The sequence below is a fragment of the Schistocerca piceifrons genome, chromosome 7 (assembly GCF_021461385.2).
Source record: "Schistocerca piceifrons isolate TAMUIC-IGC-003096 chromosome 7, iqSchPice1.1, whole genome shotgun sequence".
NCBI classification, from domain to species: Eukaryota; Metazoa; Arthropoda; class Insecta; order Orthoptera; family Acrididae; genus Schistocerca; species Schistocerca piceifrons.
This window is the reverse complement of record NC_060144.1, coordinates 269978700-269994007: the sequence shown is the minus strand read 5'-3', so window position 1 is coordinate 269994007 and position 15308 is coordinate 269978700. Positions and strand designations below refer to the sequence as shown.

The 15308-nt window shown below is 42.1% G+C and overlaps 1 protein-coding gene across 1 annotated transcript in view; it reads left to right on the top strand.

The window, feature by feature from the left end:
* LOC124805617 (regulator of hypoxia-inducible factor 1-like) overlaps nucleotides 1-15308 on the top strand; it is a 228996-nt gene that overhangs the window by 46601 nt on the left and 167087 nt on the right. The window contains exon 5 of the mRNA XM_047266184.1: nucleotides 3409-3482. Within this exon, the coding sequence (XP_047122140.1) occupies nucleotides 3409-3482 (74 nt within the window). The remainder of the gene's footprint in view (nucleotides 1-3408; nucleotides 3483-15308) is intronic.

Here is a 15308-nt window from a genome sequence, read left to right as displayed (position 1 = left end):
CATACAATAATTTTTAAATGAACACACCGCCACTTGACTGTATTGTTGTTTATTTAACTGCGACCCAGGTTTCAGCCTTTTATACCATTTTCAAGCGATTTAGTTTATATCATTAAAAAATGACAAACTAAATCATTTGAAAGTGGCATAAAAGGCCGAAACCTGGGTCGTAATTACGTAAACATCAATACAGTAAATTAGCTGTGTGTTCATTACAATAAAAAAAAGAAATTTAATTTCTTAACCGGTTTCAGGCACTTAGTGCCCTTTTCCAGCGGGCTATACAGAAAATATACCACAAATAAGCAGAAGTTAAACAAGAATATTAAAATTAAGGATGAAAAGTATGAAATATTAAAAAAATGAAGGTAAAAATGGTAAATACTTGTAATATTACTTGTTCAAAATTCAGACGTCTCAGCTAAGGGATTTCCATCCGGTTGGAGAGTGACTAGACAGCATCAGATGGTTCGTATCGGATGTTATTGAGCGATAAAATAATTTTGCCTCAATGATTCTTTTCCTTCCTCCGCTGACGACGTCATCAACAGAGAAGTTTTTCTCTTGCAGAGAATGACATGACACATCGTGCTGTTGTTTAGCGCCGTCGCTTGTTTTGCTGAAGTAGACTGGAGTAAAAAAATAACTTTGTTGCTAGATTCTGAATTTAGAGATTGCACATGCATCCGCTAATGACGAGAACTACTCCCGTGCACAAAAATGACTTCCCCACTTTGCGCACTCAATAATCGCACTTGACACTTGACACTTAGTTTATTCTGGGGCCATTATCTTATAATTTGTGGAACTGTTGTGATAAAACAGCTTCTTTCTTTTTTTTATTATAGAGCGGTTGTGGGGCGAGGGAGCAGAGGGTCTGAGGGTGTGGGCGACAGCCATATGACTACCGTGGCTCTTACACCGCATGACTTCATATAACTGGTTTTCACGCTAGTAGTACTCCTTGGGTGGTATGTTATTATTGGTGGCGGTAGTATTATCTGGCTTAAGATGGGCGTTTTATAATATCTGATGATGATCTGTTCGATCAAAACCCGCAATTAACACTATGCCATACGGCGACACCGCAGTGGTGTCGTGTGCTAAACAGCGGTCAACGGCCGGCGACGCGACTGTGGTGTCGTCTGCATAGTATCGCTCGGTGACCAGCAACACCACAGTGGTGTTGTGAGCACAGTATCGTGCAGTGGCCAGCGACAGCACTTTAATATATTTTGCATTCTGTTGGTGTTTTGTTTAAGTAAAAATAAGTTACACACGTCAACAAGTTTTTTGTTTTTATAAGTACTTGTGCCCTTTCATCATGGCAGACGAAAGAAACAATAGGATATTATTTACTATGAATGCGCGGACGTCTTGTCTGACGTTTCGGACGACTTGGCTCATTGGGAAGAAGACATTGGATAAAAAAAATGAAAGTGAAGTAGAATCGTAGGACGATATTGAAATACGTCCAAGAAGAATTCGGCGAACGCTATGATTGCCAACTGATTCAGCTGAATCAGACGAAGAAGACAGTATACAGCTGTCAGACTTTGATTTACCGAGGACCAATAATAAATTTGAAGGATCCCCAGGTCCAAACATATTTCCCAAAGGTACACAGATATTGAGGATATCGTAGAATTATATATTGAGAACGATCTATTTGAATATATTAACAACGAAACCGACAAGTACTACAGCCAAAATTGCAATAGAAGGGAACTGCATTACAAAATGCCAAATTTGTCGACGTTACGGGACCTGAACTTAGAAAATGGTTTGGACTTGCTATCCTTATGGGGACTGTAAGAAAAGCAAGGATCGATTATTATTGGTCAACGAATCCGTTGATAGACACACCGACCGGCAATGCCGACCGGCTTATCAAAGTACAATTCGTAATTGATTATTTTTCCAAAAAGTTTAAAGAAACGTTTAACCTAAGTCGAAACATCTAAATTGATAAAGGTATGATACTGTGGCGTGGACGGTTAAATTTTAAAGTTTACAATCCGTCGAAAACTACGAAATACGGCATACTCATTCGGATGCAGTGTGATTCGGGTACGGGATACATTTTCTCATTCAAGATATATTCCGGCGCTGGACAGCCTTTAGCAAAAACAGTGATGGAACTGTTGACACCTTCTGATGGAGAGTGGCGTTACCTCTGCACGGATAATTATTAGAACAGTGTACAACTTGCAGAGAAGTTACTTGAAAAGAAAATAAGAGTTTGTGGAACCATACGACAAAGTAGAGGATTTCAGGAAATTTAAAGAGCCCAAAAGTTAATGTGTTTGAAGCTTGTCATCAACGGAAAGGTGACAAGAATGCGGCGACAAACCAAGTAATCCGAACTAGCGCTATCGGCGCCAAGCGAATAAACCTGTACGAGACGTGCGGACGGCAAAGTGTTAATATGACTGAAACTTCCTGGCAGATTAAAACTGTGTGCCGGACCGAGACTCGAACTCGGGACCTTTGCCTTTCGCGGGCAAGTGCTCCACCAACTGAGCTACCCAAGCACGACTCACGCCCCCTCCTCATAGCTGTACTTGTGCCAGTACCTCGTCTCCTACCTTCCAAACTTTACAGAAGCTCTTGCTTGGGTAGCTCAGTTGGTAGAGCACTTGCCCGCGAAAGGCAAAGGTCCCGAGTTCGAGTCCCGGTCCGGCACACAGTTTTAATCGGCCAGAAAGTTTCATATCAGCGCACACTCCGCTGCAGAGTGAAAATCTCATTCTGTTAATAAAATTGTTTATTGACAGCACCTTCTGTTGATGAATACACTGTCCCTTAAAAGTTGATGAGCTTTGTTGATGAGTAGTGGTCGTGGAACTAGCACCTAAAACTAAACTAGTATTTGAAATGAGTGACATGAATAATCCGTCTGTGATACTTCTCTAGAGTATGCCGATGATGCAACTAAACAACGTTGGCAAAAGACTAATGATCAAATACCATAAAAGGGCGCTGTGTTTCAGTATAGTGTCAAGCTATAATTATAATACAACAAGAATTCCTGCCCTATCTCTACTGATGGATGAAATATGCATATTTCTTTAATAGCCGTGAAGGATGTGTTATGAAGGTGGTTTGCACTTTTTATATGATTTTATCACGTTATGACATTCACTTATGTTTTCAAGATTCTTAATGTTTGTAGTTGTCGTATCTTCTTTAATACGTCAATAGGATCTTAAAGAATTTGCAATTGAAGCAGTATGAAGCCTAAAGTACGCATTTCAGTTGTTACAAACAAAGTTTTATGCAAACTATTTGCTGCCTGTAGAGAAACACTGTTTGGTTTCCTGTCCAAGCCAGTTTCCCATTTTTGTTATCTTTTAACGTCAGTAGAAAACTGTAAAAATTTATGAACATATTTTCTTAATTTTCCAGGGCAGTCCTTGGAATTATCGTTGCTCTCGTCCTTCTGGCTGCCGTAATTGAAGATGGCCATGTGGAAAACAAAGGTAAAACTGAAATCTGAAAAGTCCATGGACAGGATGAACAAAGGATAGGAGACGTGGAAGGACGTACCCAAGTTGAGCACATCACTTTTCCTCAAGAAATTACAAATTTATTTCTAGTTTGCCAACAATCTAAACTAAATGATAGTTAAAACCATATTCTTCTCTATAATAATGAACAGCAAGTTTCTCTTACATAAACAACCTTTAGACAAGAGAAAGATCAATTTGCCCAGAAGCAAATTTAAAACGGAGGTACAATAATTAAAATAACTATTGTTTATCACAAAAAGTAGGTCGAAGCCATCCTTACCTCGCAGAGGCCACTCTTAAAAGTCGGCAGACAACAAGGCAAAGTCATACAAAATTTTAAATGACCATAAAGCCCTTTAATTAAACCCATAGACGTATAACAGTAGAATTAAGTAAATGTTCCTAAATTAAATTACACAACAACTAAGAACAAGAATCAATCCTCCGAGACAGAGGGAAAATTCATAGCTTTAAGTCTGGTAGTCTTGGAAAGAATTACAAGAAGTGTGCAACCAAGTTCGGCCAAGCTGACTCCCACGAGCAGTCAATGACAGATTGTTTTTAAACGTTCAGAAGCTTAAGTACAGTAAATGTTTGTAAACTCACGTACAGAAAATGTATTCTTACCTTCGTTACATTGGACCAAATGACAGGACAAGCTCGAAAAGGCAGTTACTTAAAACAATCCACCCATCAAAAGGAATAAACAAAAAGCTTAACTTGTTTAGCAACTGCAGCTGGAACCAAAACTCCAGCGAGAGCTAACGGCCACCAGAGACGCGTGCGGGTACATGTACAGGCCGGAAAACGGAAATACGTACACGCCGGCAAGCACCGCTTCAATTACAGCGTCACGGCTCAGAAGCCAAGGCTGTCAACAAATAGCATACACATTATGACACTTAAGTCAAGACCTCCGGCAGTAACATGTTCAGGTCTTTCAACACTTAATAAAACCCCTAAGGTAACATAACATTTGTTAAGCAATTACATAACTCTAAGTTAAATGAATAAGAGCTACACCTTTTAATTATAATCAGAAATTTCAATTATTGTACAAAAACTGCTAATACAAGGATAAGAAATTTGTGATAACCACTATCAGATTTATCAATAGATATCGAATGCTCTTTTTAAGCTACAGAATAACACATACAAGCTTTCCCGCCTGATACGGACTTTAGGTTTAACAAAATGGTTCAAATGGCTCTGAGCACTATGGGACTTAACATCTGAGGTCATCAGTCCCCTAGACTTAGAATTACTTAAACCTAACTAACGTAAGGACATCACACACATCCATGCCCGAGGCAAGATTCGAACGTTCGACCGTAGTAGCAGCGCGGTTCCAGACTGAAGCGCCTAGAACCACTCGACCACAGCGGCCGGCTAGGCTTAACATTTACAGATAAGATTGAGGTGGCAGACCCTCAGGGTTTAAACCCATCTAAAAGAAATTTATAAGAGCATTAGTTTAAATATCAAAAGCTGATTCAACATTGCTCAAAACTTGCAACAGACATGGACTGAGTTAAAGCTAAAAAACAAGAAATAAAAATACCAGTGCACATTAAGAATCGCTGGCAGACTCTAAACGGAATAGCTGAAAGACAAATTTAACACGTCAGTCAGTGGCCCATCCAAGTTAATATTCATGTAACCCGAGACTAATACGGATGTTCTAACAGAATAGTTGCCCGTACAACACTTCTTATACACACATAGATAGAAATCGCTAAGCAAATCAGAAAATTTCCACTCGTGGCTTCAAATAAGTTACAGTAATTGCAAGAAAACCTCATCTTTCAAACTCCATAGGCGAGGTTCACTGAGGAAATAAACACAACATGCGCCATAACTTCTTTAGCACTCCATTTGCCGTCATTCAAAGCACTATTCCGGCCGACAGCATCCAAACTGCACACGGCGAGAACATTCTAGAAGGCAAATTGCTCTCTCTCCAAAACCCAGAGATCAGCGCCGGTGGATGCTATAGTGCATATGGCTCCGAATACAGCAAGAGGCCCCAACGGCCACCACGTCAACAGACCGGCCTCTCCGTCCGCACCTGCTGCAGACTTGTGCCAACAGCAATCCTGTAACCGCCACACGGGTTCCGTCCTTTCCTCACTCGCAAACAGCGATAAACCGAGCGAATCAGTGCGACACTCGCGTCTCCTACCGGGACGACAGTCAACCAAGGGATTCAAAGATAGCACAACGCCCCCACTGCTCGAAAATTCTGACATATTTTCGTGATCTAGGATAGGCCTTAGCGCAGTGGTAACACACGTTCCCGTCAGATCACCGAAGCTACGCGCTGTCGGGTTGGGCTAGCACTTGGAGCGCTGTTGGAAAGTGGGGTGCACTCAGCCCTTGTGAGGTTAACTGAGGAGCTACTTGATTGAGAAGCAGCGACTCCGGTCTCGTACACTGACATACGGTCGGGAGAGTTGTGTGCTGACGACATGCCCCTCTATATTACCATCCAGTAATGCCTGTGGACTGACAATGACGCGGCGGCCGGTCGGTACCGTTGGGCCTTCAAAATGGTTCAAATGGCTCTGAGCACTATGGGACTTAACATCTGAGGTCATCAGTCCCCTAGAACGTAGAACTACGTAAACCTAACTAATCTAAGGGCATCACGCACACCCATGCCCGAGGCAGGATTCGAACCTGCGACCGTTGTTGTCGCGCAGTTCCAGACTGAAGCGCCTAGAACCGCTAGGCCACACCGGCCGGCCGTTGGGCCTTCATGGCCGGTTCTGGCGGAGTATAGGTTTTTAGAATTGATGTTACTGAACAGAATATTTACTATGGAGCAAATCAGGTGTTCCTTTATTCAGACTTCAGCAGCACAGCATAAGAACACGTTTAGGTAATTGAAGTGAAATGCTGCAGAAGTCCTCTTGTGTCATTCAGTGAAATGTATCCTGTATGTTAAAAGAGCTCCAATGTAACATCACAAATGAATATAACAGAATTTTCGATACCAATATTGTGGAAATGAAGATTTTCGTAGCTCAGAAAACACCGGAAATGAAGCACATACTCTCCAAGACTGACGGATTGGTTCAAAACCTGTTCGAATAAGACACTGGAAGACGGTGATGGCAGAGTACCCAGCGATTTCCCATATCGTTCTCTACGAAAGCGTAGCTAGCTACTTTTGTGTTTCCTTCCAGAACGCAAGTTTCAAGCGCATAGTACTGGAACAACATCCACCTTGGCGTTTAAATCAGGAACAAGATTTTTCTCTCAATTTTCAACTTGCTGTTGACAGTTTCAGTTGCGTACAGGATATGGCTTACAACTTTTTCTACAAGGCATACATGTTAGCGCGTACCAGTAAACCCCTGATTCTTTAAAGAACCGATGTCCCATTTACAAAACGGCTTCAAAATTTGATTATTTTACAAATGAGTTTATGTGTTAAGCATTTGATTTTAAGCGAGAAAATGTTTAGATGTTTAGAAACGGTTTGAAAATATGTTTAAAGTTTGTTGCAAATCGCTAAGTGCTCTCTTTCTCATATAATGGATGAATATAGTCAGAGTACTTGCTTACGTTGCCTCACAACATATATTTGCCCCAGCAGGAATGGTCAATATTCAGGGTATGACGAGAATGATCATTTCACTTTCTAGTAAACATCGGCTGTAAAATGCGTACCTTAAGAGTTATGAGCACTTATTCGTCTTCAGTACTGTGAAACAAACCTCTTGACGAATTGCTGGAAAGAGTACCCATCGTAGAAAAGCTGATGCCACACTAAGATTCCTAGGAAGAATCTTAAGGAAATTTAACTCATCCACCAAGGCGCTTGTTCGAACGATTTTTGAGCACTGTTCTTCAATCTGGGATCCTTAGCAGGTAGGACTGACAGAAGAGATAGAGGAGATCGAACGAAGAGCGGCGCGTTTCGTCAGGGGTTCATTTAGTCGGCACGACAGCGTTACAGCGATGCGCAACAAACTCCAATCGCAGATGCTACAAGAGACAGTTTGTGCATCAGGGTTTACTATAGCAATGGGCAGTTTCCAGGAAGAGTCGAGCAACATAATGTCACGAAACGATCACGACAAGAAAATTGGAGAAATTAGAGCTAATAGAGAGGCTTACTGACAGTTATTTTTCTCCCGCTCCATTCGCAAGAGGAATAAGGAAGAGGGGGATCAGTTAGCGGTACCAGAAACACTCTGCAGCGCACACCGTTAAATGGATTGTGGAGTATGATGTAGATCTAGATGTCGGTGTCTTCTATTGCATCAAGTTCAGTGCTTTCCACATTTTTTAAAATGTGGTAGTATGGACCAAAGCAAGACAAAAATATCCAGTAAACTTGGATTGTAAACTGCTTACCTTAAGAACTACCAGCACCTATTCATCTTCCCTACTGAAGTGCTCACAGGTCTTAAGGTATACATTTTAGAGCTCACTCTTACTAGACAATTTTTTCTTGCTTTAGTCGATACTACCTCCACCCAAAATACAGACAGCATAGATCTTGGCGGAAGAAGATTTTTGTTTCACAGTTTCGAAGATAAAGAAGTGCTCATAACCTATTAGGGTATGCAGTTTTTACAAGAGTTTGCTTCGAATGATGATTCCTGTCGTATCCCCTAATGTAGACCATTCCTTCTCGGACACCGTATGTGCACAGTTCTAACTGTAATACTTGACTTACTGTGTTAAATCTTTAACATAAATTTAATTTTTAAATTTTTGTTGCTCCTGGAAGGCATTAGACAAGCAATCTGCGATTGGTACTGCGTACCGTACATCAGCTCGTTTAGTAATATACACTGAAGAGCCAAAGAAACTGGTACACCCGCCTAATATCGTGTAGGATCACAGCGAGCACGCAGAAGTGCCTCAGCATGATGTGGCATTGACTCGACTGATGTCTGAAGTAGTGCTGAAGGGAATTGACACCATGAATCCTGCAGGGCAGTCCGTAAATCCGTAAGAGTAGAGGGGGTAGAAACCTCTTCTGAACAGCACGTTGCAATGCATCTCAGATATGCCCAATAATATTCATGTCTGGGAAACGGAAGTGTATAAACTCAGAAGAGTGTTCCTGGAGCCACTCTGTGGCAATTCTGGATGTGTGGGGTGTCGCATTGTCCTGCTCGTATTCCCCAAGTCCGTCGGAATGCACAATGGACGTCAATGGATGCAGGTGATAAGAAAGGATGCTTACGTAGGTGTCACATGTCAGGATCGAATCTAGACGTATCGGGGGTCTCATATCACGCCCCATAACTAAGCCTCCACCAGCTTGAACAATCCCCCGCTGACATGCAGGGTCCATGGATTCATGAGGCTGTCTTCATACCCGTACACGTCCATCCACTCGATAAAATTTAAAAAGAGACTCGTCCGACAAGGCGACATGTTTCCAGTCTTCAACAGCCCAATGTCGCTCCTGATGGGCCCAGGCGAGAGGTAAAGCTTTGCCTCGTGCAGTCATCATGGGTACGCTAGTGCCCTTCGGCTCCGAAAGCCCATATCGATGATGTTTTGTTGAATGGTTCATACGCTGATACCTGTTGATGGTCCAGCGTTGAAATCTGCAGCAATTTGCGGAAGGATTGCACTTCTGTCACGCTGAACGATTCTTTTCAGTTGTCGTTGGTCCTGTTCTTGCAGGATCTTTTTCCGGCCGCAGCGATGTCAGAGATTTGGTGTTTTACCGGATTCCTGATATTCACGGTACACTCGTGAAATGGTCGTAAAGGGAAATCCACACTTCATCACTAGGTCGGAGATGCTGTGTCCCATCGTGCGCTGACTATAACGCCACGTTCAAAATCACTTAAATCTTGATAACCTGCCATTGTAACAGCAGTACCCGCTCTAACAACTGCGTCAGACGCTTGTCTTATTAGGCGTTGCCGATCGCAGTGCCGTATTCTGCCTATTTGCATATCTCCGTATCTGAATACGCATGTCTACACCAGTTTCTTCTGCTCTTCAGTATAGATAATCTGCACTAAGAATATCACGTAACAGTGCCAACTTGATGTGATCCTCAAATCTCCTGAATTTTACAATTCTGATAAAGTGGAGAATCGTTAGTCTGAAGAACTGGGGAAAACAACGGGCGAGAAAAATTACATTGTGTGGTCTAAGATATTCGAATGTCCTTTATTAGTTCCGAATACGCCAGCTGTGTGACTTGTAACTCCTGTGTACTTCTTCTGCTGCTGCTGTAGTGGTGTGGCACTATAAATGAAACTGAACTGTGGTGAACTCTGATAGAACACACCTACCATGTGCCGCACATCTCACACTAGTCGTTCTGTTTACAAAACCTGTACTTTAAGAAGGGTAATAAGTTTCAATCTGACTGTAGAATCGTATTAGTGATGTCGAATTATGACACCGGACAGAAAGAAAATCAGTTGCGAGATTGCACTGCCAGATTACACGTTCCAGTCGACGTAACACGACTCACAACGATGCATCTACGTCTACATCTACGAAATTGCTCCGCTATTCACAATAAAGTGCCGGGCAGAGCGTTTACAACCACCTTCAAGCTGTCTCTACCGTTCCACTCTCGAACGGCGCGCGGGAAAAACGATCACTTAAATTTTTCTGTGCGAGCCCTGACTTCTCTTATTTTATCGTGATGATCATTCCTCCCTATGAGGTGGGTGCTTACGGAATGTTTTCGCAATAGGAGGAGAAAACTGGTGACTGAAATGTCATGAGAAGATCCCGTCGCAACGAAAAACGCCTTTGTTTTAATGATTGCCATTCCAATTCACATATTATGTCTGTGGCACTATCTCCCCTATTTCGCGATAATGCAAAACGAGCTGCCCTCTCTGAACTTTCTCGATGTCACTCGTCAGTCCCATCTGATGCGGACCCCACACTGCACAGCAATACCACAGGGTAGGGCGGACAAGCGTGGTGTAAGCAGTCTCTTCAGTAGACCTGTTGCATGTTCTAAGTGTTCTTCCAATGAATCGCAGTCTTTGGTCTGCTCTACCCACAACATTACCTATCTAATCATTCCAATTTAGGTTATTTATAATTGTAATCCCTAAGCATTTAGTTGAATTTACAGCCTTCAGATTTGTGTGACTTAACGCGTAATCGAAATTTACGGATTTCTTTTAGTACTCATTTGAATTGCTTCACTCTTTCCTTTATTTAGTGTCAATTCTCACTTTTTGCACCATACAGATATCTTCTCTAAATCATTTTGCAATTCGTTTTGGTCATCTGATGACTTTACAAGACGATGAATGACAGCATCATCTGCAAAAAATCTAAGAGGAATATTCAGATTGTCTCCTATGTCGTTAATATAGATCAGGAACAATAGGGGATCTACAACACTTCCTTGGAGAACGCCGGATATTACTTCTGTTTTACTCGATGACTTTCCGTCTGCTACTAATAACTGTGACCTTTCTGACAGGAAATCACGAATACAGTCGCACAACTGAGGCTATATTCCATAGGAACGCGGTTTTGTTAGAAGACGCTTATGAGGAACGGTGTCGAAAGACTTCTGGAAATAAAAAAATATGGAATCAATTTGACATCCCCTGTCGATAGCACTCATTAGTTCATGAATATAAAGAGCTAGTTGTGTTTCGCAAGAATGATTTTTTCTGAATCCGTGCTGACTATGTGTCAATAAATCGTTTTCTTCGAGTTAATTCATAATGTTCGAACACACTATATGTTACAAAACCCTACAGCAAATCCACGTTAGTGATATGGGCCTGTAATTCAGCGGATTACTCCTTTTTCCCTTTTTGGGTATTGGTGTGACTTGAGCAATTTTCCAGACTTTAGGTACGGATCTTTCTGTGAGCGAGCTGTTGTATATAACTGCTAACTATGTAGCTATTGTGTCAGCGTACTCTGAAAGGAACCTGACTGGTATACAATCTGGACCGGAGGCCTTGCCCTTATTAAGTGATTTAAGCCGCTTTGCTACACCGTGGATATCTTCTTCTATGTTTCCCATCTTGGAAGTTGTTCTTGATTGGAATTCAGGAATATTTCTTTGGTCAGGGAGTTTCGGAAAACCATGTTTAATTACTGTGCTTTAGTGGCACTGTCATCAGTGACTTCGCCATTGTTATAACCCAGTGAAGGTATTGATTTCGTCTTGCCACTGCTGTGCTTTATGTATGACCAGAATCTCTTTGGTTTTTCTGCCAGATTCCGATACAAAGTTTCGTTGTGGAAATTATTAAAAGCATCTCGCATTGAACTGCGCCTTACATTTGAACTTCTGCAAAACTTTGCCAATCTTGTGGATTTTGCGTTCTTTTTAAGTTTGGCATGCTTTTTTCGTTGCCTCTGCAACAGCGATCTGACCCGTTTTGTTTATCATGGGGGATCAGATCCATCACTTTTAATTTATGTCTTATATATCTCTTAACTGGCGTCGTTACTATCTCTCTGAAATCATTCCACATCTTTTCTACGCTTACATGATCAGATCGGTAGGAGGGAAGGCTGTCTCTTAAAAAGGCGTTAAGAGCGTTTTTATCAGCTTTTTTAAATAGATGTACTCTGCATTTCCTTTTAACGGTTGTGGGCGTTACCGTATTCAGTCTAGCAGCAACTGCTTTGTGGTCGCAAATTCCTGTATTCGTCACGATACTCCCTATTTGTCCAGGATTATTTGCTGCTAAGAGGTCAAGTATGCTTTCGCAACCATTTACATTTAGAGTGGTCTCATGAACTAATTGTTCAAAATACTTTTCTGAGAAAGCATTCAGTACAATTTCTGATTACGTTTTACTCCTTCCGCTGGCTTCAAACGTATAATTTTTCCAGAATATGCACAGGGTACATTGAAGTCACCACCGACTATAATTGTATGAGTGGGGTACCTATTTGAAATGAGACTCAAGCTATCTTTGAACTGTTCAGCAAAAGTATCTTCTAAGTCGGGGATCAGTAAAACGATACAATTAATAGTTTAGTCCGATTGTCAAGTATAGCCTCTACCCATACTATTTCGCACGAACTATCTACTTCAATTTCACTACAAGGTAAACTACTTCTTATAGCAATAAATACTCCACCACCAACTGTATTTAATCTATCCTTTCAGAACACTGTTAGGTCGTTCGAAAAAGTTTCGGCTGAACCCATTTCTGGCTTTAGACAGCTTTCCGTACCTATAACTGTTTGAGCTTCATTGCTTTCTATTAGGGATTGGAGGTCTGGTTCTTTCCCAACACAGCTACGGCAATTTACAACTACAATACTGATCGTTTCTACAACTACCTTACTGTGTTTTACCTGCCCCCAATTGGACGGACGCCCTTTCAGTGGTTTCCTAAGCCCCTCTAACCTAAAATACCGCCCAATCCCTTCCACACAGTCCCCGTTACACGTGTAGTCGCTTCCTGCATGTAGTGGACTCCTGACCTGTTAAGCGGAAACCGTAAACCCACTACCCGATGGCGCAAGTCAAGGAATCTGCAGCCTACACGGTTACAGAATCGGCTGAGCCTCTGATTTAGACCCTCCACTCGGCTCTGCACCAAAAATACTACTTACGATCTATCGACGATGCTGCAGACGATGAGGTCCGCCTTAATCTCACAAGCAAGACTGCCAGTCTTTACCATTTCCGTTAGCCGCGCGAATGCAGAGAGAATCTCCTCGGATCCAAAGCGACACACGTCATTGGTATCGACATGAGCCTCCACCTGCAGTTGGCTGCACCGTGTACTCTTCACGGCATCCGGAAGCACCCTTTCCACATCCGGAATGACTCCCCCGGTATGCACACGGAACGCACATTGGCTTCCTTCCCCTCATTGGTAACCATGTTCCTAAGGGGCCCCATTACGCGCCTAATGTTGGAGATCCGAACTACCAGCAAACCCACCCTCTGTGAATGCCCAGACCTTGCGCGCCGAGGAGCTTCCTCTGGAACATGGTGGACGACTGCATCCGGCTTAGAGACTTCGTCTTCCTAGATAACGTCCGAAACCTATTCGTCATACGAACTGGGGAGGCCCTACGATCGGTCTCTAGGAAAGTCTTCCGCTGCCTTCCAGGCTTTGGAATGATCTCCCTTTCGACCACAGGTGAGGGGTCAACCTCAGCGCAGGCAGTACCCGGGGCGGCCACAGCAGTGGACTGATCGGGGGACACATGGAACGTGCGCGACGTCGCCCGCAACCCCGCGTCCGACCCCTGACAGTGATGCCCCTTTGCAGCAGCCTCAAGCTGTATGACGGAAACCAACACGGCCTGGAGTTGTGAACGAAGGGTCACCAACTCAGCTCGCATCTGTGAGCAGAAACCGCAGTTCCTATCCATTACTGAAGTCGCCCCTGTTTGCAGCTCGTAAAAAATGTAACAAACGAACGGTGTACTCGGTTTATTAACAGCAGGAACTCGAAGTGCTCTCTCACTGGCGGTCTAACCGACACTGAGCTATACTAACCAAAACAAGTAAAAGCCTGTACGATACGAGGGCTGATAACAATGGCGGTAGTGTACACTACACTCTTACTAAAATAAAAGGTTGTGCCTAGTAAGTACTCGAACACGCAAGAAATCACAAAAATGAACTAGTAGCTACACGGATAACTGAAAATAGGTGTCTCCTGTTGGAAGCTCGTAAAAATATATAAAAAATGAACGGTGTTCTTGCCTTATTAGCAGCCGACAGTACAATAGTGGTGACCTCTTAAGAACAAAAATGGTTCAAATGGATCTGAGCACTATGGGACTTAACTACTGAGGTCATCAGTCCCCTAGAACTTAGAACTACTTAAACCTAACTAACCTAAGGACATCACACACATCCATGCCCGAGGCAGGATTCGAACCTGCGACCGTAGCGGTCACGCGGTTCCAAACTGACGCGCTTAGAACCGCACGGCCACACCAGCCGGCTCTTAAGAACACTAAAGCATCAGCAGTGTCTTCATTTTTTCGTTTTCCGTCATTCCTTAGTTGCTTCAAAATTCATGGAAATGTCAATTATTCAAAATGACATTCACAATCGCATTATTTATTTTGGCTGCAAAATAAATAATGCGATTGTGACTGTCATTTTGAATAATTGATTATAAGTAAATTAATCGCTGTTTATCTCCATACAACTATGTTGTCTAAAAATTCATGGAAATGTGTTCTGTCTATGCAACTAAATGAAGGCTTTTGCCATAAGCGTTTCGCTTCTTTCATTTGTGAAGCATCCTCTGTGCTCTGTAATACCTGTTTCTTTTTATACATATAATAAATATATTACGTAGTAGTTACAATATGCTACTGTGTTACATTTTGACACATATTACTCTTGTTTTTCAGATTAGAAACAACTTTTGTAGCACAAATATCGTGATGTTAAATTATCGTTTGGTGTTACTTATGATTTTCACTGTTGTTAGTCAATTTTAGTCCATATGTGTGTTCTTGGAGATGTGTTCATTCGATACTTATGCTCGAACTGGCCGGTTTCCAGCGTTTCTTCACCTACATTTATTATAACACATGAAAAGTGCAAAGGGTGTGTTATAATAAATGTGGGTGAAGAACCGCTGTAAATCGGCCAGTTGGGGCGTAAGGGCCGAATGAACACATCTCCAGGACCACACATATGGACTAAAATTGACTAACAAGAGTGGAAATGATAAGTAACACCAAACGATAACTTAACATCACGATATTTGTGCTACAAAAGTTGTTTCTGATCTGATCAACAAGAGTAAAACGTGTCAAAATGTAACATAATAACATATTGTAACTACTATATACTACATTTATTATATGTACAAAAAGAAG